We start from the raw sequence: 22,648 nt of genomic DNA on the forward strand, positions 1-22,648 counted from the left end.
AGGGGCCATTGCACTGGCTCTGGCTGATGTCATCCCGGGAAACCATTTGGCTCTGGGGACCGCCTTCAGCCTGGCTGCCTGCCCGCCTGCCTGTCGCTTTTGTCCTGTTTTGTTTGTTATGTGGGGCGGGCTCAGGGAGGGCCTCAAGGCTCACGAAGAAGGTCTCTCTGCCCTCTGGGAACAGGTGGCAGTGATGCCATCCCTTTTCTTACTGAGGCACCTCAGGGGGGGGCAGACTGGCTTCAGGTTCAGTTCCCGCCTCTGCCACCTCCCTGTGGGTGGCTGTGAGTGGGTTACTTCGCCCCTCTGTGCCTCAGGTTCTTCCTCTCCAAAAAGGGGCGACAGGGCATCGCCTGTTAGGGCTGTTCTAAGGGTGACTGAGGTGATGGCTGCCCTCGGGAACGCCTGTGGCCACGACCTCGATTATGGAGGTGGTGGCAATGGCTGTCATTTTTTTTTTTTTTGCATTATTCCCAGAATTGATTTAAGTCAAGCTTGAAAAACATACAAAACAACACACTTGCGCCCTCTTGGCTCCCCACCTGTTTTAAATGAATGCGATTTAACCAGACACAGAATCTGTGAGCAGGATTGGGTCATTCCCAGAATCTTCGCTCTGGCAAAGCGCTCAGCCTTTCAGTTTGCAAACCATTGCTAGGGAATGGAGCTTCTCAAAAATGCAGGTGCCCGGGCCCCGCCTCTCAGGCGACTGGCATTATTGGTCTGGGCTGCTGTCCAGGAAGCTGGTTTTCAAAGCTCCCAGATGACTCCAAGGTGCCACCAGGCTGAGCACCACTGGGCCGGGTGGCAGAACAGGAAATAAGAGGGGTGAAGGGTCACCTCTCAGGGCAACTTCCTCCACCTCCCACGGTTTCCTTGTCTGCAAGATGCTTCAAGAGGCTGCGGGGGAGGGACCTGAGGGATGTGAAGGAGTTGATGAGTCAAAGGATGGACAAGTCACAGATGTGAGGAGGGACCTTAAGACATTGCTCAGCCAGCCAGCCCCACCCCCCACCGAGGATCCCAATTCCTGGTCTCCCCCTCACTTTTCTGGTCTGGGAGTTTCCCAGATTCTTTTTTGCTACACTTGACACATGGGTAGGTGTTCCATGAATAAAGAATACCAGAGAAAATACACTGAAAAATCACTTGGTTAAACAGTGTTTTTAATGCAGGACTTTTCAGAGCCTTTTATCATGCAGATAGACATTAGGAACCTCCAGAGATGGTCCTTGGCGACCTGGAATGCCTGGATGTCTGAGACCTCAGTCCAGAGAAGTGCTGTGGATTCGCTGGCTGACCTAAGTGGTGGTGGGGTGGGGGCTGTGAACAGCAAGTGTCACTCAGGGAGTGCACCTACCCTCAGGAATGCCGAATCTGGGGGTGGGGCCCTGCCTCCAAATGAGGGGTTAGTGGCACTCAACACTCCAGGACAGAATTGGTATCTGCATAACACACTCCTAATGGGCCAGTCATTTCCCTCTAGAACGATACACCTTGGCTTCCAATACAAGACTGTTCTCCAAGCTGCCTTATAAAGTCAACATTCGTTTACTCTCTCCTCTATTTTTATTGGGCAGAATGGAAAATGGGTGTATGCGTGTACAGATGTGTAAATCATTTCATCCGAGCGTGGATGGGATGGGCCTAGCAGGGCCCCAAGATTCCAGAAGGGGAGCTCTCCATCTGGTCTAGGCGCCCCGTCCCCTTTGTGTAGAGGAGGGGCTGAGGCTCAGAGGTGGAAGAGCCTTGGCCAAGGTCATGCAGCCCCTCCGAGGCCATCCTGTCCCTGGGTTTTTTGCTGTTGTCCATCTTGGCGGAGGCGCTTGCAAGCTGTTTGTACAGCCTGAGCCTGGTTGGCCTCCAGTGATTATTGAAATGAGTGGAGGTTTCCGGGAACAGAGCAGATCCATAGCGTTTAATTAATGAATGCCCCGAGGGCTTGGCAGCTGGATTCCGTGTTTACCTCAGGCTCGCCTGGCACGCAGTTCAGGAACTGCGGGAGGGTGGTGTCCATCTCCCCGCCCACCCTGTCCTCCTCGTGTGTGTGTGTGTGTGTGTGTGTGTGTGTGTGTGAGAGAGAGAGAGAGAGAGAGAGAGAACCTGAAATCTCCCCACTCCCTTTACAGCCCTGTGACTGCATATGACTTTAATTGTTTTGAAAAGTGCTAGCGTTTTGTTTTTCGAATTCTTTATCAATCTGTTGAAATGAAAGCATCCCTCAGAGACCCTGGAAATAGAAGGAAGTGTCCCTGACCTGGCAGGCCCAAGTGGAAGTGCTGTCGTCAGTTCTGTTACCGGCACATTACACCAGATTGGGGCGCGTGGCCAGCGGTAGAGCCGAGGTAACCTCCGTGCACTGAACCCCAAGATAGGAGGCAGCGGAGCCACGGCGAGTGCTCGGCAGCGTGGCCAGGCAGGACCTGGTAGTGGCCATAGGCTCAGTGTCAGGCAGCCCAAGTTTAAACCCCACACCTGGCACTCGCCCACTCTGTGCCCGGGAGCAAACATGGACGTCTCTGAACCTCAGTGTCTTCTTAGGTGGGCTGGGGATACTGATTGTAGAGAGAGAGCTGATGCAGGCAGAGCACGTCGCAGGATGTCTCCTCGCAAAACTGTCAGTGTGAGCAACGATCAGTCGTCATCACATGCATTGCCTGTCATGGTGTGACAGCCGAGTCAGGAGAGGGTCGCCGACTTGCCGAAGGGTTGGCCCAGCATCGGGATTACGTGTTTGTCTGTGAGCAGCCCCGCCACTCCGTACGGACACGGCGTTGGGGGATCCCGGCCCTTTGGCTGTCCATCGAATGCCTGTCGCTGTGTGGATGCCGCATGGCTTCCCGGAGCAGTGCTGCTCGGCTTCCCCTCCACATTCACGCTTTTGCAGTTTCCTTCCCACTCCCGAAGCCCCAAGACTCCCAGCCAGACGTGTGACTCATTAACACCTCTGAAGTGGGGAAATAATAATGACTTTAGATGTCATTAAAGTGACAGCCACCGAAAGGGGATCCTGCCCCTCCCGTGGCTGCCTGATGGGTGTCAGCTCCGGAGATGGACAGCGAGACCATCTCCTTCCCCGCTGTCCCCTTGGGTCCTCCTGCATCCTCCAGGTCCCTGGGGAGAGCTGCCTAGCAGCCACCCAGCAGTACCGGTGGCTGCATTTGCCGAGTGCTCACTGGGTGCCAAGCTGTCCCGAGTGCTTCTCATGCTGAGATGGTTTAATCCTTACAAACATCTTGCGAGGGAGGTGCTGTTACCCCCTGTACAGTTTTGGGAACTGAGGCTCAGGGAGGTGAAATGACCTGCTCAGGTCATGGGCCTGGGAGGATGCAGAACTGGCATTAGACACAGGGCTTTGGACCTGAGCCTGTGAGCATGACCATGATGCCACCCAGGGCATAAGCTCTGCAGCTAACAGGAGCTCTGCATGGGAAACTGCCCGACCCCGTTTAGAGGAGGAAGGGGGGAGGGAGCTGATCTTCCTTTTGTAGCTACTCTGGGCTTCATGTGCCAGATGGTGTGAGCCCTTTACATATATCGCCATTTAGTTCGCTCTTTTTATATACTCCATTCTCTCTCTCTCTCTCTCTCTCTCTCTCTCTCTCTCTCTCTCTCTCCCTCCCTTCCTCCCTCCCCCTCCCTCTCTCTCTCTCTCACACACACACACACACACCATTAGCATTATGATCCCTGGTTTTTTTTGGATGAAGAAATAAGCCTCAGAGCCATCAAGGGGCTTCCCCCGATCATACAGCCAGTCAACATCAGAATTCGCACCCAGGTCTAGAGGATTCTAAGCAAATGGTTTTTCCACCCCAAGCCAGATGGTGGCATTTCTGGTCCTGTCCTCAGAGGAGAGGGATGATGTGCATCTGGAGCTTGGCTCATGGAAACAGCCCAAGATCAGGCATCAGGAAACCAGGAACTTGGTCCTGGTTCTGGCAGGACCCTGCGGCCCGAGGAAACCCTGCCCTGCTTCTCCTCCGTCGCCCATTTGCAGCGAGTTCGTCTGCCTGGTTCCGGAGCCCTGTTCACATGCCCGCCTTTCCTGTGCGTCTGATCGCAGCAAAAGACGGCGCTGTGTGTCCCGGAGAAGGCACAGCTCGGGCAGACCCACTCACCTCCCTGGGGTGGGGGGAGGAAGCACCTCTGCGTCTCCCAGGCGGAACTTAGGCCAATCATGGGATTTTTACTTAACAAACGAGGACGTTTTCCTAGCAGCGGAATAGACAGGCTCCACCACGGGGGCCCTTCCGGGGCTGTAACTCTTCGGTTTATGCAGTCACGGCGCACGTTCGGGAATGTGGAGTGGGGAGTCTCCCGTCTCTGGTGGAGAGCAAGCAGAGGCTGGATGCTCTGATATGAGGCAGAGTTAGAATGACCTCTCACATACCTCTCAGCCCTGTAATCCCCTGATTCTGATAAAAGGTAACCAGCTGGTAAGCCAACAGCAGGGTACCAACTAGATCTCCAGCCACCTGTGAACTCTAAATGACTGACAGTGGCTGCCTGCGGTTGTCTGGGCTCCGTTCTGTAATTGATTATTGATGTCTGCCAGGGGCAACCAAAGGGGTGTTGTTACTGACTTTCTACATTTTGCTGTTTTCTAAAGAGTAATGCGTTGTGTTTCCAACATGAAATTATTACTGTGTTTTTTTTCTTAAATCTGGGGACAGGATGGCATGGATGTCAGCAGCCATAGTAGCAGCAGCCACCAACTCCACACCTGGAGTTCTCTGTCCCACGTTACCAGGCCCGTGCGGTCTGCCTGTGAAGGCCAGGGGCCTTCGGTCTGGCAGAATTTAGCAACAGCCAGTGATTGAAGTTAACAGAAGCAGGTGATAAACAAGGACATTTCAGATGCATCTCTTCTGTGTCTGTCGGGCACCATTGTATATCTGCCTCATTTTCAGAGCTTACTGGGTATGTGCTGGAGGAAGCAAGTTGGGTGTAGTTACCAGTTTCCCTAACTCTTTCTGTGCCGTGACAGTAGCTGTCAGGTTCTCATCAAGTGATTTTCTTTCAAAACAAAATAAAAGTCACTCATCCCTTCCTGGGAGAGTTTGTCCGCCTGCCAGGACCTGTAAATAGCAGGGGAAGTTTCCAGCAAGTAAACAGTTTGCAGTGGAGGGACCGAGACCCGGAGAGGGTAAGCCGCTGATGCCTAAGACCACACGGACAAAACGCAGAGAAATGGGCCTGCTCTTAAATATGTCAAGTGAATGGCCATCCTGCAGTAGATCTTCAACACATGGTGGCTCATTTTGCCTGTACTCGTCTCAAAAGTTGTTTGCCTTTGTGTCTGTCAGGGTAGGCAAGGCTGTGCTGCAGTAACAAACAACTCCCAAACTTGAGCGGTTAAAACAGAAAAAAAGGTTTCTTTCTTGAGTGCTCCACCTGTCCACTGACATTAATTATGTCTGTGTTTCCTGTCATTGTCAGTCTGGGGCCCAGATTGATGGCACAGCTTTCCTGGGACATGGCCAAGCATGTTGCTGAGGGCAAGTGAACATGGGCTCTTAAAGTTTCTGCCTGGAAACAAATGACATCACTTCCTCTCACATTTCACATTTCATTGGCTAGGGTGAGTCACATAACATACCTGCATTTAAGAGGGGTGTGTAATCCTTCTGCAGGGAGAGGCTGCAAATATGTAAGCCTCATAATACAGCCTGCCTGCCATCGTCTCAGCATGAACTTTATGGATTCGTCTGTGGAAATTAGTTTGCACAGGTGCCGGGAGCCGGTCCATCCTTGCTGTTTCAAGGGACCTGGCATATATGGCATACGGTTCTTAATATGTTTGCTCACCTTCTTGGCGCTGTGTTTTAACCAAGGTCACCTCTCCGAGAAAGGTTGAATCTCCAAGTAGGAATTTTTCCCCTGAAGTTAGGGAGGGAATAAAACCCCTCAACTAAGTGCCAGGCGGGTAATTAATCACTTTAACTATAAACAATCATGCTTAAGCTACATAATCTTTACTCCCTGGAATGGAGATAAGAAACGCCCTAACCTTTGTAATAGAGATTGACAGGATTAAAATGAACTGGTATAAATACAGATGTAACAAGACAGCAAGACACAGGGCTTGGAAGACAGGACCAAGAGAGACAGAGCTTAGAAGAGAATTCAGAAGACAGAACCTACACAGAACCTACAGACAGAAGAACTTCGCTGGAGAGAACAAGGCAAAAGATCCTGGACTGAACCTGACTACAGAAATTGGCAAGAGAACCTGACTAGAACCTGGTGACTGAACCTGGCTGGAGAACCTGTACAGAACCTGGCTAGAGATCCTAAGCAGAACGTCTCTGGAGATCCAGACCAGAACTTGGCTGGAGATCCTGGCTGGAGATCCTGGCTAGGCTGCTGATCAACTGAACGCTGCCTCCGAGTCTTTCCCTCTTCGCCGACTCCGTCCACACCTTTGGGGACCCCTGGACCTGCTGGGGTTGGACCCCAGCACACAGGCCCATTTTTTCCTTCCCTATAGCATGAGCCACCCTTTGGAGTAACTGTTCTTGGTTCTTGGATTTATCAAGGTGCCCTGGTTGAACATATACCCATTATCAAGTACAGCACAATTTCTCATTCTGACATTTCCACTTATTTATCTGTTGGTTCATCCTCAAGATGGACTGCCAACCTGCTTTAGTGAAAAAAAAGAAAGAAAAAAATAACTTCCAATGCCAGAGCTCTTCAAAGGAATTCAGAGTTCCTTAAAGGAGTGCAGGCCTCCCTCTCCCCAACCCAGGGAAGTGCTGCTGAGAGTGCCCTGGGGCCTGGGTGGCTCCAGGTGGGCAGCATTTCCCAAGCACCTGCTGTGAACCAGGTGCGTATGCATCGGAATCGGGGTGCTCTTGGGCTACAGGCTGCCTCGGGAGGGTCCCTGGGCGCTCAGGGAGACGTTCGCTTCAGTGCTTGGGAATTCCGCCCCCGCCTGTTCTTCCCTCCGAGGGAAAGGAAAACCCAGGTTCAGTGCTAGAGCAGAGAGAAGCCCAGCCATCTACCCCGCCCCCAGCCCTCCGCACCAGCCCCTGACCGAGAAGCAGTGAAGGAACTATTAATAAAGGGTCTAGGCATAGTCTTAAGGGGTCCCCTGAGTAAGTATGCTCATCTCTTCTTATTTGGAAATTCTGGGGATGCTGCTCTGAAAACAATTACAAAAGAAATGCTTACTGCCTGGGATGCTCAGAGAGGCAATTACATAGGAAGAAGGGGGGAGCTGAGGCCCCCTTGATGTGGCTCACCTGGGAGGGTGGTGGGAATGGGAAGCTGTGGGCTTGGCGGGCTGTGGCCTCCAGCCCTGCTCCCAGGATGGGGTGCCTGATCAGAAGGAGGCCTCCCTGTTACCGGGGAGGCCCTGGGAGATGGGAGGAGAGCTGTATGGTGTATAGATGAGGTCTGACAGACTTGCCTTGGTTCCCAAATCTGCCATCTCCTTGCTGTGCAGCCTTGAGTAAATCACATTGCCTCTCTGAGCCTTAGTTTCCTCTTGTCCTAAAAAAATGACATTAACACTATCCAGTTGTCGAAAGTGTTATAGTGGCTCCTCAGCTGACCTGGGAGAATCAGACAGTAAACAGATCATCGCACTGGCACATTGCCCCTCAAGTCTGATCCCAGCTTTATAAAATACTGAACAGACATCTCGACCAGGTAGTCAGTTAGTTAGAGCAGCGGTCGCCAACCTTTTGGACCTCACGGACCATGACTACCGGTTGGCAACCGCTGGGTTAGAGCATAGTCCCGATACACCGAGGTTGCGGATTCGATCCCTGGTCAAGGCACATACAAGAAGCAACCAATGAATGCATAAATAAGTGGAACAACTGACCAGTGGTTTCTTCTCTCTTTCTCCCTCCCTCCCTCCCTCCCTCCCACCCTCCCTCCTCTGTCTCTCTCCTCTTCCTTGCTTTCTCTCAAAATCAATAAATAAAGTAAAATAAAATACTGATCAGAAGTCTGACAGGGAGTAAATTTAATTTACCCATATTTTAACAGTGGTTCTCTTTGAAGGTGGCATTGTGGCTGGTTTTTATTTTCTTATAACATTTTATTGTTAACAGATATCTTATGTCTAGATCTCTATTTATATTTCACAGGGAAATTGTGTAACTTCTAGAATCAGAAAAAAAAAAATCCTGACTGCCAGGGTTTTGGGGTTGGCATATCCCTTTTTTACACCCCCCAACCATGCTCGTTACAGCCGATCAGGGGGCTGTGCATCTCCCCATATTTATTTTACTTAAAAAGGTGGTCTGTCAAAGTAGATTTTCATTTTTCAACTTCCTGAAAGCTGAGTTCTCGTGGTTTTGATTTACATTATGAGCTCATGGTGTGTCGGGCATCTTGCAAAGTCCGGAGTTCAGTAGATATGAACTTGAATTTGAACCCTGGCTCCACTATGTACTAGCTCTGTGACCTTGGGCAAGCCTCCTCCTCTTTCTCCCAGCCTCAGTCCCCCTGGCTTTGAATGGGATAACCATAGCCCTTGCTTCATAGGGGCAGATGGTAGGAAAAGCAATGGGGTGAATCATATGGAGGCACCTCACAACCTATAAAACACCTCAAAAATGGTCGTTTGTTCAAAATTAAAAATTAATGAGCCACACATTCTTTATCAAGCATTTCTGTGGGCAGACCTTTAACATCTGCAGTACCTCCCATAGTTCCAGTCCCAAGGGGTGGGGTAGGGGGTGGGATGTGCTCTGTAGTCGCTGCCTCTGGTTGCCTAGCAACCGGAAACCCATAGAGGTAGATATTCTAAACTGTCAGAATGGTTTACCCACTGAGATGGAGCTGATATCCAGTTACCTGAGAAGGAAAAGAAATCAGCCGTGTGCACAGCCCTGTCCACGAGCTGCAGAATCCGATCCCTTTCCAGAGCCTTCTCACGCCACAGTTAAGATTTTGGAGGCCACCAAAGAGTTGTGAAACTGGTTCTTTCACCGCAGGGAGCGCCTGATCCCCATGAATTTTCAGCTCCAGCTGCCACCTTGGCCTGTGGGGCTGGCTTTGAAATGGTGTTTTGGGTTGTTGTCGATCCATCTGGGCTCCTTTTAAAGCAGGTGGATGAAACCTAAGGTGCGCTCAGGCCTCGCCTAGAAATTGAACAGGCCTGCCCTTTAGAAGCCCAGCTGGCCGTTCTCAAACTTGGGAGCCAGGGCCGGTCATTGCTGTAAGCATTCCCACAGTTCCTGTAAGTTATGCCCGATCCTCAAAGAGGGTGTTGACTGGGGTGGCGGCACTGCAGTGATCTGCACCAAGAATTTGGAAAAACGCCTCCTTTCTAAAAGCTTCTGGTCTCACGCTGCCTCTTTGGCTGTGTCGCCGGCTGGTTTCAGAGCCACAGAGAGGTGATTCTGACTTCTGAACGCCATGAAGACGACAGCACTCATTCCTTGAGTACCTGCCATGTGCCAGGCACCGCACTCAGCACTTTTCATAGATCATTATCCCCTGCAATGCTGGCATCAGCTCTGAATGTTGCAGTGGTTCTCTGCTATCACTGAGACTCAGAGAGGTAGAGTGACTTACCCAAGGCCACACAGCTTCTATGTAATAGGGAGCCAGGATTGGAGCCAGGGTGTGTTTGACCCCAAGGCTCCTGCCAACCTGGCATCTCTTTTCCTTAGTCCCTGTGACCTGCATGGTTTGTAGCTAACCTCCCAGCCCATATAGGGGAGGCACCAAACCCTCCACCTTTTCACTCCCTGAGGAATTCCCTGGAGGTGCAGACAGTGCTTGCCTGGCTGGGTATGTTATGGATCCTTTTCCTCTTTTAAAAAAACTGCAAAACCCAGACATGCTCACTGTAAAGAAGTAAGATCATAGACGAAAAGGAATTTTAAAAAATTTACTCAATGTCTCACCCTCCAGAAATAGTCCTTGTAACATGTCTATATCTCTTAAGATTTTTGCATATATATGCAAAATATATATACATACATGAATATGATAAATATATACACATATTAAATACACATTTTTGCATATAAATGCAATATATTGCACATATGACATAATGTGCTATATGTGCAATATATACATATTTTTGCAAATGTGCAAATAGATCAAAAAAAGGAATTTTGAACTCTTTTTACCCAGTTTTCTGTCATCTTTCTCTACTAACTTCCCATGTCAGTAAAATGGACCTGCATTCTTATTTTCAATGGCAACAGCATCTTCCATTTTTCAGGTTATGCTGACTTTATATGGTCAGGCCCCAATGGATTTTGGACACTCAGATTGTTCTCAGTCGAATTTTTATCTTATAAATTACAGTAAAAATCGCTGGACACTCATTGTCACCCACCTGCATAATCGGAATAACTTTTAGAAGTAGAATAACTGAGACAGAGGCAAACAGCCTGTGCAATTTTAAGGCGATGCTTGTTGCTAAGGGAGTTCAAGTTCGTCGCCAGAGTCATTGACGTTGCCTTGGAGGCCGTGTGTGTGGCGCTTAAATCCCTCCCTTTGCTGTCAGCCAGCCCTCTGCGTGAGCACACATGCACACACACGTGCACACACACACGCAAACACAGCAAGTTGCATAATTCCTCTGAGCATCTGTTTTCTCCTGTATAAAATGGAGCACCATGTTGCAATCCCTAACCCACCATTCCAGAATCCACAAAGCTCTCATTTGAGGCAAAACTACCCCATACCAATTGTGCTGATGTGAAGTAATTAATAGAATTTATTTATCCCACGTGATGTGGCTATTCATACATGTTGCTAGAGAAATATTAACACACTTGCCTGTGTGATGTTGCCCTACACCACTATTTATCCACTTTTGGAGGGGGGGGGGGTCATTATTCCCTAAAGAGCGTTTTTCAACATTTTTTCTTAACTGCCTTTCCATGAAATGTTATATCATGGCTACATTGTATATCTGTATATATATTGTATGCAGTAAAAAATAAGATTTTTACACCCTGGCCGGGTGTCTCAGTTAATTGGAGCATCGTCCATACACCGAAAGGTTGTGGGTTCAATTACTGGTCAGGGCACATACCCAGGTTTAAGGTTGCACCCCCAGTCGGGGCACATACGGAGGCAACCGATCCATGTTTCTCATTCACATCAATGTTTGTTTGTTTTCTCTTTCCCTCCCTCCCTCCTCTCCTCTCGCTCTCAAATCAATAAAAACATACCCTCAGGTGAGGGTTAAAAAATAATAATAAATGAGATTTTTTCACCTCCTTCCCAAGAGCCAGTTTTCACTCCCTTGGGGAGGGGACATATCACTCCTATGGAGAATGCATGGCCTAGACCAGTGGTTCTGACGCATGGGTGACTTTGCCCCTCAGGGGACATTGGCTATGTTAGAGGCATTTTTGGTTGTCAGGACTGGGGAGGGAGAGAGGGGGCGGTTGCTACTGGCATTGGTGGGTACGGACAGGGATGCTGCTAAACACCCTGCAGTGCGCAGGGCAGCCCCACCACGTGCTCTAGTGCTGAGGTTGGGAGCCCTGCCCTAGACCCCCCACCGTGTGCCCACCTGCTGTCCTTCTAAAACCTGGCTGGTCCCAAGTTTGAAATGCACTTTGCCCCTGGGATTGGGATTGGGCCAGTGGAGCTGTGACACTGGAACCCACTTCGCAGGTTGGTGGGAGGACCCTTTGGGGGCTGACGCAGGAAAGCATGTTGCTGGTACCTGGCCTTGGTGCGTGCTCACCCCAGATAAACCAAAGTGCCCAAGTGCCAGGTTGCTGGCATCCCCAGTGCCTGGATGTTGCCCCCAAATTGAGAAAAGGGCCCTTCTGCAGCTGGACATCTGGCCGCACATTTCAGCAGCCTTGGGAGCCTGTCCCAACCACTAGGCCTGGCTTCCAAGTCCTACAAGTGAGCTCTGGCCCCGAGGGTGCCCGGCTCTGTAGCTGCCTGCAGCCTGCGTGGGCCCCAGCTCTTCTGCCTCAGGCCGTTGTTTTGTTTGTGGGCTTTGCCAAGGCCCAGTGTCTGCCTGAACAGGTCTCAGGCTCTGCCTGTGCGCCAGTCTGCAGCCAGCTGATAAGCTGGCTCCGCGGTGCTGCGGCCCGGCCCTGGGCCTGGAGCTCTCGGCTTCGGCCTCCAGAGCGCTCTCCCCAACCTGTGACCCAGGGAGCCATGTGATGAGCAGGCAGGAACCCTGTGGGACGAGGCTCTGCCCCAGCCTGGGCACCATGAAGCACTAGCCAAAAAGATAGCACCCAGGCGGGCGTTTTCCAGGGCCTCTGGCCTACCTTCCGAGGGCTGGGTTGTGAGTTACATCAGGCGGCGCCCTGGGCCCTGGGCAGGGTCTCTGAACAAAGCCACAATCTGGGCTGGGCACCAGAATGAAAGGGAGCCCTTGGCTCTCTCCCGGGCGATGGAATGTCAGCCCAACTGGTTTTGCTCCTTCACAAGGTGCCACCGTGCCCGCTGAGGGCAGTGGGCGTCCACGCTCGGGCCCTACCTCGGCCCAGCCCCCACTCCAAGGGAAGAGGCGCCCCATCATGCTCGGCGCTCTGCGCTCTCCTCGCCCAGCCCGGGCTGCCTAGAGACACCAGCCCCTTGTCTGTGAGGCGGGTCTAGTCTCCCCTGCAGGGCCGCTTCGCAGGGGGATGGAATGGGGCTGTCCAGCCCACCACCTAGCAATAAAGACAGTGTCTCCCTCCCCGCCTCCCCTTCTCCCAGCCTGACCCCTCACCCGCACTGCCTTCTCCGTCTCCCACACCTGCCCCTATCTGACCCACTTATCAAGGCCTGGGCCATGCCATGTCACATGCCCTCCACGAAGCCACCTGCCACCTCCCCCTCGTCACCCTTGTGCCTCCTCCCCTCGAGTACCTTGGGTACCTGGGATTGGAAACTTAATCTCGGGGCCCAGGGTAGTTGAAGGCAGAATTTTCGTGAACTACCTACAGTGGCTTTGACATCTTTCCATGTCAGCGCCTACATTCGCCCTCATTGTTTTTACTGGCAGCACCGTGTTCCCCTGAAGGATAAGCAGGGTTTGTTCATACCTCAGATGCCCTTGTGGACAGGCCTCTTTTACCCAAAGCGGCGCTGTTTGTTTGGATGCATATGTCTGTGTGTATTTGTGTGTGTGGTATGTACATGTGTAATTACATTTGTGTATATGTTTGCATGTGCGTATATTTGTGTGTATTGTGCATGTTTACATTTGTGTATATGTGAGTTTGTATTAGAGTATGTGTGTGTGTGTATATTTGTACGTGTGTATATTGTGTGTGCATCTGTGTTTGAGTGTGTTTCTCTGCTGGATGAGTCACCAGAGGGGGCTTGGGGAGCAGAGTCATGACACTGGAATGTGCTTCTGCCACTGATCACGGGGCGGGAGACGCTGCAGGAGTGGGGTCCTCAGGCCGAGAGGGACACACCACTCCCTGTCTTCCACCAGGGTCACACTTACATGTTCGAGGCTGCAATGCTGTCTCCTGACAAGTTGAGCCCTGGCCTGAAATAAACATGAGAGATGTTTTGACGTGTGATGGTTAAAAAAAAGAAGCCAAATTTGGCAGAGACTGTTTTAAGAATCCAGGAGGAGCCAAGTCTGGCTGGGTCAGAGCCGATTCCGTGAAGAGGAGAAGCTGGGAAACAAAAGAATTATATATTTATGTAGAATTGTACTTTTTAACACCAGCCCCTTGTCTGTAAGGCGGGGTAGTGTTACAAAATACAAAAAGAGGTAATTAAAATCTATGTCTGCCTCTGCGCCCCCCTCCCTACCCATCACCCATCACCCAGTTCCCTCCCAGAGACCAGCAACTCAGTTTCCTGTCCTCTGAGGGTCGGTATGTTCACATGTTTACGTCTATATTGCTTCCCCACAGACAGGCGGCAGCACACGCCCCCTGGTTTGCATGTCTTGCTTTATACACTTGATAATGTATCTCGGAGCCCATTCCATACACACCTGCCTTATCCTTTAACAGCTCTTTTTAACAAATAAATAGCATTCCACATTATGGTTGTGCTATCATTTAGATTCAATGCATTTTTAAAAGCCCCCCAATTCTCTCTTCCCCTGGCTCATCCTAACCTTAGAACTCTGGACCTTTTATTAATAGGGCTTTAGACTTCAGAGGGAAATTTAATTTGTCTGTTTTCATGCAAAAGTATCTCAGTACTTCTGGAATGTTCTGTACCCCCTTCCTTCCCCTGCATGAGGGTTCTTGTTTGTTTAGGGGATTTCCTGAATCAATCTCTCCTATTTTGCACCTTAAAGAAAGTCACAGTAGCCAGTTAACTTTTATTGTTTGTCAATACACTGAGAGTGGTGTTTTTCTTGGGGGAGGGGGGTTATTTTAACAAAAATTAACTATTAAGGGCATATTAAATATTAAGGGCATATAGATATATCAAGAGAGCGTGACTAAACAGCAATATTATCACAGACATTAGAGAGGGGATCATTTATGGGTTCGTTCATTCACTCACTCATTTATTCATTCATTCATCTGTTTATTTTCAGTTGCTCCCTAGCCACAGTGGCTGTCTCTTTACTTGGCACTGGGGTTGCCTACCCTCAGGGAGCTCACAGTTTGGAGGAGACAGACAAACAGGAAGCAAGCACAGCCAGCACATTAAGTTCTATGATGGCTGGGCACAGGGTGCTCTGTGGGGGCCCAAGGAGAGACCCCGGTCAGCTGTGGTTGGAGGCAGTCAGGAGAGGCTTCCTGGAGGAGGTGGTGCCTGAGCTGTGTCTTAGGGTCACATTCCAAGCAGACCTGGGGCCAGCATTGGCCGGTGGCTGGCAGACTGTACCAAGAAGTCTCCTGGAGGGCCATTTCCTGGGTGAAATTGCTAATAGGAGTGTTAGAGTGGGAGGGGGGCAGGTAACAGGCCATAGACTCAGAGTCCAATGTCTGGGTTTGAATCAGGCTCCTTCACTCACTCGTGAGGCCCTTGGCAAGTCCCTTCACCTCTCTGTACCTCAGCCTTCTTATCTGGAAAGTGGGAGTAATAACAGCTGCTACTTAAGATCATTGGGAATACTAAATACGGCAACTTTTGCCACACAGTAAGCACCATGTAAGTGTCTATTGTTGTTACTATTTAATTTCTCAGAGCATCAGCTACCTCATCTGTGAAATGGGGACATTAATAGTATCTACTATGGAATTAATCTAGATGGTCCACGTAAGGAATGTGATGTGGTGCCAGGCACAGTCAGTGCTCCCTAAATGTTCAGGGTTATTACTATTCTTGCCACCTCCTCTCTCACCTCTGACGCCGATGGGCTCCTGGAGCCTGGGGGCCTCTGTGTCGAGGCTGCAGGAGCCTGGGCCCCCAGCCCAGCTGTCATGTCTGTTTATAGCCTCTGAGACCTAAGGGGCAGCAAGGCAACTCTGGCCCCGAGCCTTGTCGGGCACTCCCAGCCGAAACCAAACACGCCTCCCGAGGACCAGCTGCAGACGTGTGTCCCTGTCACTTTGGGCGAACACTTGTCCATGGATTCTAGGCCTGGCCAGGCATCCAATCCTCTCCCTTCAAGCCCAAGCTCAGAGAATTCAGAGGCTTTGAGGAGCTCAGGCAAACCAGGTTCAAATCCCAGCTCCCCCACTTTCTAACTGTGACCTTGGGCATGTCAGTTTGCCTCGCAGGGCCTCAGTCTTCTCTCCTGTGAGATGGGTCCATGACAGGCCTGTTGAGAACAGTGGAAGGCAAAGTGAATGGCACACCATCAGCACCCTGTGTTCACCTTCAACACTGTCATTACCATGGCCACCCAGTCCTTGTGCGGGTCTGACCCGGACACAGGACAGGAAGGCACTGAGACAGAGCTAGGTCCCCACGCCAGCCTGGGCCCCATGACCTCAGAGCTCCCTGCATAGCTGGGGTGTAGAGTTGCAGGGGGGATGGGACTCACGTCTTAAATTGCTCAGAATCGCTCTGTCATCTGTGGGCCACCAAGCGCTGCCCTGACTCAGGGTTCTTTCTTAGGCGGATGTGTCAGACACCCCAAAATACACGCAGGCATAAAATTGTCTCCTTTCCCTGCCCCGTCGCTAGCTCCATTCTCTTTTCTGGATAAGAAGCTCACACCTACTCATTACAAAAAAGTTATTTTCGGGAACATATTCTTCCAACAGACATTTATTCAACAGTTTCTCTAGGCCAGGCGCGATTCTGAGTTGCTGGGACACAGATTAAAGGCTGTAGATCAGGGGCCACATCCAGCCAGCCACCTCTTTGTCAATAAAGTTTTATTGGAACACAGCCACGCGCACTCACATATTGCTTGCACTTTTTTCTGGGTAGCAGTGGCAGAGTGGAGTGGCTGGGACATTGACGGGGTGGCCCATAAAGCCCCAAATATTTACTGCCTGGCCCTTTACATAGAAAGCTTGCGGGGTTCTAATGCAGAGGAGCAAATAAAGATGGCGGGTTATTCTCACTCCCACCCGTGTGTGCATCTTGTCCACAGCATCCCTCAAACACCACGGGGTACACAGTGTCCCTAAAAGGTGGCAGCAAGAGAATGGGAAGGAGGCGGGCACTTACCGGGCCAGGCGCTGTGCTAGGAGCTGTCGTTGCATCTGTGCCCTGGGGTGACCACTGTTGCCGTACTGAAGCCCTATAACGTCTCTGTGCATCAGAACGGGAGGCGAAGGCCACGCACAGCTTTCCACGGGCGCACGCCGTTTTGCTGGGCCACGTGTGCTTGCTGTTACGGGCAGTTCCACAGAAGCCGGGAAGACGCACGCTCCCACTTCTGGGAGGAAGACAAGCTGCACAGGAGAGGGTCCCGCCCCCTCACTAAGCGCCTGCTGCATGGGGAACAAAGATGACGGAGTGTCCCGACCTTGAAGGTGGATCAGCCGTGATCCTACCCCCATCCTTAGTGCCTGGCACATAGTAGGTGCCCAGCAAATATCTGTTGAGTTAATAACTTCTGTGTCAAACTTTCCTGCACAGAGGTGAGTCTGGGTTAGGCAGGAAGAGTTCAGGAGGAGGAGAGAGCACCGTGGGCTGCCATGACTCTGGGTAGGAAGGATGGATAGGAAGAGGGAGCAGCGCAAGCAAAGCCAGAGGCCAGGAATGTGTGAGGTTTGGGTGGGGTATGGCGAGTAGGTCAGGAGAGTGGGATGGAGGGCTTGTTTGGAGCAGGGGTGGGAGTTGGGACTGGACAGGAAATTTGGGCTCAATTACAAGGGGTGTTGGATTTCAGCAGGAGGACAGTAGGGAGCCATAGAAGGTTTTTGAGCAAGAGATGGATGCTATGCATATGCAGAATATGCCTCCTGACCTCAAATAGAACATAGAAGTGGTCTTTCTGGAGTTGGGGGCAAGGTTGCTGTCATCCCCTCACCCCATTTCCCTCCATATTCCTCATCTCCTGGCCTCGGGTCGTCAAAAGATGGTCTGTGGGAACACCCTTCAAACCTCAGAAGCCAAGGCCATTTGAGTTGTTACTGTGCCAGTGGCCGTCCACGGGGGTGGAGTTTGGTTTCTCCTTGACTGCTCCGTCTTCTCCCAAGTGAACAAGTGGAGAAGCCAGCAGTTCATTCACTTAATGGAGATCTATGGGCTCCCACCATCTGCCAGGCATGGGGTGGGCCCTGCAGCCAGATCTGAGGTAACCAGCATCTCCCCAAAGGCCCAGGCCAAGCGCAGAGACCAGGAACTGATCAGGTGGTGACAGAACCAAAGATCCAGGCTGTGTGGGCCCAGCGGTTACCAGTTTGGACTTGCAGGTCCAAGCCCCCTGCCCGGGTTTGAGTTCCACTCTGTCACTTCACCTCCTAAGCCTCAGTGTTCTCATCTGTAAAATGGGGACTGTGATAAGCTCCACCTCATAGGTTGCCGGGGGACTGCAGTTCGTGAGGTGATGTGTACACAGCTTGGTGAACACCAGGCACAAGTTCAGTGCTCCAGGGATGCCGTGCCGGGTGGACTTGAGGGGGGAAGCATGGCGGCCATGGAAACCCTGGGTGGGGTGCATGTGGGGGTGCCCTAGCCAGACTGGTAAGTCCTGGGAGCATCCACGGTGGAGAGAAGTTGGGCCTGGCTGCAGTGCCGGTGGAAATGGGCACTGAGGAGGGTCAGGGAGCGCCCAGCAGAACCCTGCTTGCTGGGGAGGGTGGCCCCGTGGCCCAGTTTGCCCGGCTTTAGCACCGACGGTCCTGCATCCTGTGATCTTGGGCAAACTCGCACGGTTGGTCACATAGCGCCCACCAAGACGTCTGGACCCACCTCTGAGCGCAGTGGCGGGTTAAGCCCGGTGATATGTTAGGATTTGCACCAGCAGGAACCAGGTTCCGAGCATTTTCCCCGACAGTAACCCCTGGTCCGGTCTTCCCTTGCAGGATCAGCTGAAACAGTGCTTCTCCAGGCGGCCCCCCGAAGCCAAGGACACCGACACCCTCGTACAGGAAGCCGACAGCCAGTATGGGACGTGGAGGGACCAGCACCAGAGCGGGGAGAGGTCGGTGGGGCGTGTGGGGCCACTGGCCGCGGGATGGGGCTGGGCGGCTGGGCAGTGGTCATTGTTACTGGAGCTTGTTGTGTCTGTAATTGTAAGAGTAAACCATTCTTGTTGTAAAGAAGAAATTTAGAAAGTATTAAAAAATAATAAATGATATGTGAAATGTCCAGAATAGACAACTCCATCGAGACAGAAGGCAGATTAGTGGTTGCGAGTGGAGGGGCGGAGGTGGGAGGGGGCAGAAAGGGAGATTGGGAATGACTGCTAAGCAGGTACCAGTTTCCTTTCGGGGTGATAAGATGTTCTAGAACTACATGGTAGTGATAGTGATGGTCACCCAACATTGTCAAGGTACTGTATCTCACTAGTGGTAAATTCTGTCATGCATATTTACCACAATTTAAAAAACATTATAAAGAAAATGAAAAACCAGTGATCTCAGCACACAGGTATTAAACTTCAGTAATGGCTTTGTCTTTCTAGAATTTTTCAATATATCTGTGTGTTTGCAAATATAAGGACATATACATATTGCTTTATACGCTGTCTGCATTTAATGTGGCCACTGTCAACGGCCAGTAGGTCCGCAGGTGTCAGCCTGGCTCGGAGGGATGTTAGGATTGTGGCAGAATCCTGGAGGTTATCCAGTGTAGCCTGGATTCAGGAGGCAGGCAGGTCTGAATCCCAGCTCCACCCCAGCCGGCTGTGGGATAGCCTGGCCCATTATTATTCTCTCTCTGGGTCTCCAGTGCCCCTCTTACTGGGACCTGGGATCTCCCAGGGAGGAGGGTGCCTCATCCTGTCTCCTGAAGGCACTGCAACGCCCCCTCCTGGACAATCCCAGGAGCCACTGTGCTCCCAGCCCTAGCTAACAGTGCCATCTGCTGCCACCTCAATGGTATTTCTCCTTATTTTTTGTGGATTTGGCTCAACCCCACTCCATACCCCCAAATCCTGCCTATTTCAAGTAATAAAATCATCCCAGAGCCGACAAAAAGCACCTCTGTGCTCCCGGTACACCTGGGTCGAAGGGTCTGCTTAAGGGTGCAGCTGGGGGGGAGGGTCTTTCAGGGTAGACCCTCCTATCAGGGAGGTGGTGTCTGGCGTGCCCACACCCCCTTCCCCAGGTAGGACTTCCTGTGCTCTGGACTTGGGTGTCTTTTTGTGGACAGGGAGAGCCTTTTTAATGTAAGGACTTGATTTATTTATAAATTTCCTATTGTATGTGATGCCCATTATCCAAGTGGTACCTGAATATATGGTCGTGGGAAGAAATTCGGGAAGTCAAAGAGGGTCAGGGACGTGGGTTCTGTAGTCAGTTCTGCCCCTTTGGGCCAGCTGCCTCGTGTCTCTGTGCCTCAGGTTCCTCATCTTTCGTGAGGTTAATGTTTCATTTCAGGAGGTTACCTCCCATCCCACAGCTGGCCAGGTGTTCTAGAGGCATGATCAGCACCTGGCTGTGTGCCCACGGTGGTTCTCCGGGGATGTCTGTCTCCTGCCTCCTGGTGTAGAGAGCACACCCCACACCCCACTTTCTGTGCCTTCTTTACCCTGATACTCAGTCCTCGGAAACAGCCTGCATGACCATGTCCCCTTCCTTCCCTCCCTCCTCACAGCGTGGCCCCCGAGTCCCCGTCCCCGGACAGCAGTGCAGCGTCGGCGTGGAAGCAGCCCTCCAGCAGCCGCTTGTCCTCACTGTCCTCCCCCACGGAGGCCACCTCGGCCGGGGACCAGCATGACTACCCCAGGGACCCGCGGAGCACCAGTGTGGACCGCTCCAGCACCGACCTGGAGTCCACTGACGGGACGGAGGGGCCGCCCCCGCCCGACACCTGCTCTACAAAGAAAGTAGACGACTTCTCCTTTATCGATGTAAGTCGGTACCTGGGACCGTGTGTTGGAAAGACTTATTTCTTCTTAAAGGGACATACTAGCATCTCCTGACGAATTGCCCCTTTCCAGGGTAGAATCTGTGTGCCAGGCACCGGTCTGATGGGTGCAGAGGGCACAGTCTGAGATGGGACTGACGTCTGCATGTGGCTTGGACCTGCCAGACACCAACTGTGTGTCTTGGGCAAATGCTTTCACACCCATGAGCCTCGGCTTCCTGATCCACTTGTAGCCAGCAGAGTGGGCTCCACAGCCTCAAATACTGTCACATGTGTTCAGATTGAAGCTGGTCCCAGCCCACGCCTGTTAGGTGAGCAGGAAGTCTGACCTCATCCCTGCCAGGTGCTCTTAGTGGGATGTATCCCTTGTGCCAGGGCGTGTAAGTCTCTCTGGAAACCGAGGGCAGTGGTTCTAAGAAGGGGAGACCCCCTCCGGTGTGGGTCCCTTGAGATACGATGGTCTCATTCTTCTGCTTCCCTGACAGTAGGGCTGCCCTCCCACCCTCCTGAAGATGCAACATCAAAGTGATGCAGAATCTAAAGGGACCCGCTCTCCTGACAGCAAAGCCTCATGCCCTCACTCGTAGGGATGGCTGCTCAGATTCCCCCCGAGAGAGAACCCACTGCTTTGGGAGAGGCACTCCCTCTAGGGCCTCAAAGGGGATTCCCTTCCTAAGTATCGTCAGCTGGCACCTCTGGGTAAGAACAAGATGGGGAAAGACACAACTTCAGTCTCCACTGGGGCACCCCACTATATAAACATGGACATGGTATGGAGCATAGGGATTTCATTAGGTGATGTCTTCAGTTATTCATTCAACAAACGTGTATTGAGCTCCTGCTATGTATTGAGCTTATATGCTCGTATAATGTCACCAGGAGGGGAAAGGCATTTCCATTGTGTGCCCGCTATGTGCCAGGCACAGTGCCAGGGCACTCAAGCTTCATTTGATTCTTGTGATTAACCTGCGTGGTTTGTTTCATGGAGAAACTTCGGCTTCGGGTGTCAGGTTAGTATTAAAATGCAGAAGTGCTGGCCCGTGTGTCACCTAAACAGGAGCTTGTCCATCAGCGCAGCTTGACACACTTCTCTTGGGTGGTGCCCTCAGTGAATGGTTCCCTTGTTTTTCCTCTCTTCCTCCCTACTGCTCCCAAAGCAAACCTCAGTCCTCGACTCAAGTGCCCTCAAGACCCGGGTACAGCTCAGCAAGAGAAGCCGCCGCCGGGCTCCCATCTCCCACTCCCTCCGGCGCAGTCGGGTCAGCGAGTCAGAGAGCAGGTCTCCGCTGGAGGAGGAGGATGACACCATGTGGATGTTCAAGGACTCAACAGGTACACCCCTCGCCTCCATAGATACCACACTGAACAGCAGGAAGAATGGAGGTTAAACACTAGAAGGAACTTTCTGTGAGTTGAAGGCTATAGGATATTAGAACATAATTATACAGGAAACTGTGATTTCTTATTCTGCACAGCTTATTAGAAAGTAAGTAAAAAAATTATTTTTGAGGGATGATATATTAATTGGGGCTCTGTAGGTTACAGAGGACAGAACCACAACTTAACAGAGTTTCATGATTTCTGCTTTTATCCTTATTAAATTCATCCTATACTCTCTTCAGGTTTGTTTGCTGGTTTTTTTTCTAGATTCTTCAGTTAATAGATCAGTTTATTTATCAGTCTTACTTGGTTTCTAGTGAATTATTTTAAGGCTATGCATTTTCCTCTAAGGATATCTTTGGCTGCATTTTAAAGGGCAGGTAGGGATTAGCCAGGGAAGGGTATTCCAGACAGAAATATTAACAGGACCAGAGAGGCAGAGGTGTGGAAAGAACATTCTGTGTGTGTTGCAGGTGCCTCTCTAAGTGGTTCAAGCTGGTAGTAGCAGGAATTATGCTGGAAAAGTAGGTGGGGCCAAGTCGTGGGAAGTCATGATTCTTTGCCAAGGAGTTAGGCTTTTTCTGTAGTTAGAGAGCCATGGGAGAGTTTTAAGAGAAATCTTGTAATGGAAACCATAGCAGGTGACCTCCCCACCGTACACATAGACAGCCTTCGTCCCCCACAGGCTACTGTAGGGACTTGTGTTCACTTGGCAAACAGTAGGATGTCAGACCAGCTTGGAGCTGAGTGAGGGGCGCAGTTTCTGACCAGACACCTTAAATGCTTGGAGGGCTCTCTCTCCCTCTCCCATCTCATGCCTGTGGAGAAGGAAGGTCAGGAGAGCAAGCCCTGAGTGTGTCCTCCTCCGTCAGATGGCCCAGGAATGCCCAGATGGTCAGGGTTGGTGTGAGGATTGCCCGAGGGTCTGTGTGCAGAGCACCTGGAACCTGAGCCTTAG

At 51.3% G+C, this 22,648-nt stretch overlaps 1 protein-coding gene across 6 annotated transcripts in view; it reads left to right on the plus strand.

The window, feature by feature from the left end:
* Window positions 1-22,648, plus strand: part of KIAA1671 (KIAA1671 ortholog) — a 134,582-nt gene that overhangs the window by 103,796 nt on the left and 8,138 nt on the right. For all 6 annotated transcript variants that reach the window (XM_059676513.1, XM_059676511.1, XM_059676514.1 and 3 more), the window contains 3 exons: window positions 18,303-18,421; window positions 20,038-20,293; window positions 21,468-21,642. In XM_059676513.1, the coding sequence (XP_059532496.1) occupies window positions 18,303-18,421; window positions 20,038-20,293; window positions 21,468-21,642 (550 nt within the window). The remainder of the gene's footprint in view (window positions 1-18,302; window positions 18,422-20,037; window positions 20,294-21,467; window positions 21,643-22,648) is intronic.

This window comes from Myotis daubentonii, chromosome 19, assembly GCF_963259705.1.
Source record: "Myotis daubentonii chromosome 19, mMyoDau2.1, whole genome shotgun sequence".
NCBI lineage: Eukaryota > Metazoa > Chordata > Mammalia > Chiroptera > Vespertilionidae > Myotis > Myotis daubentonii.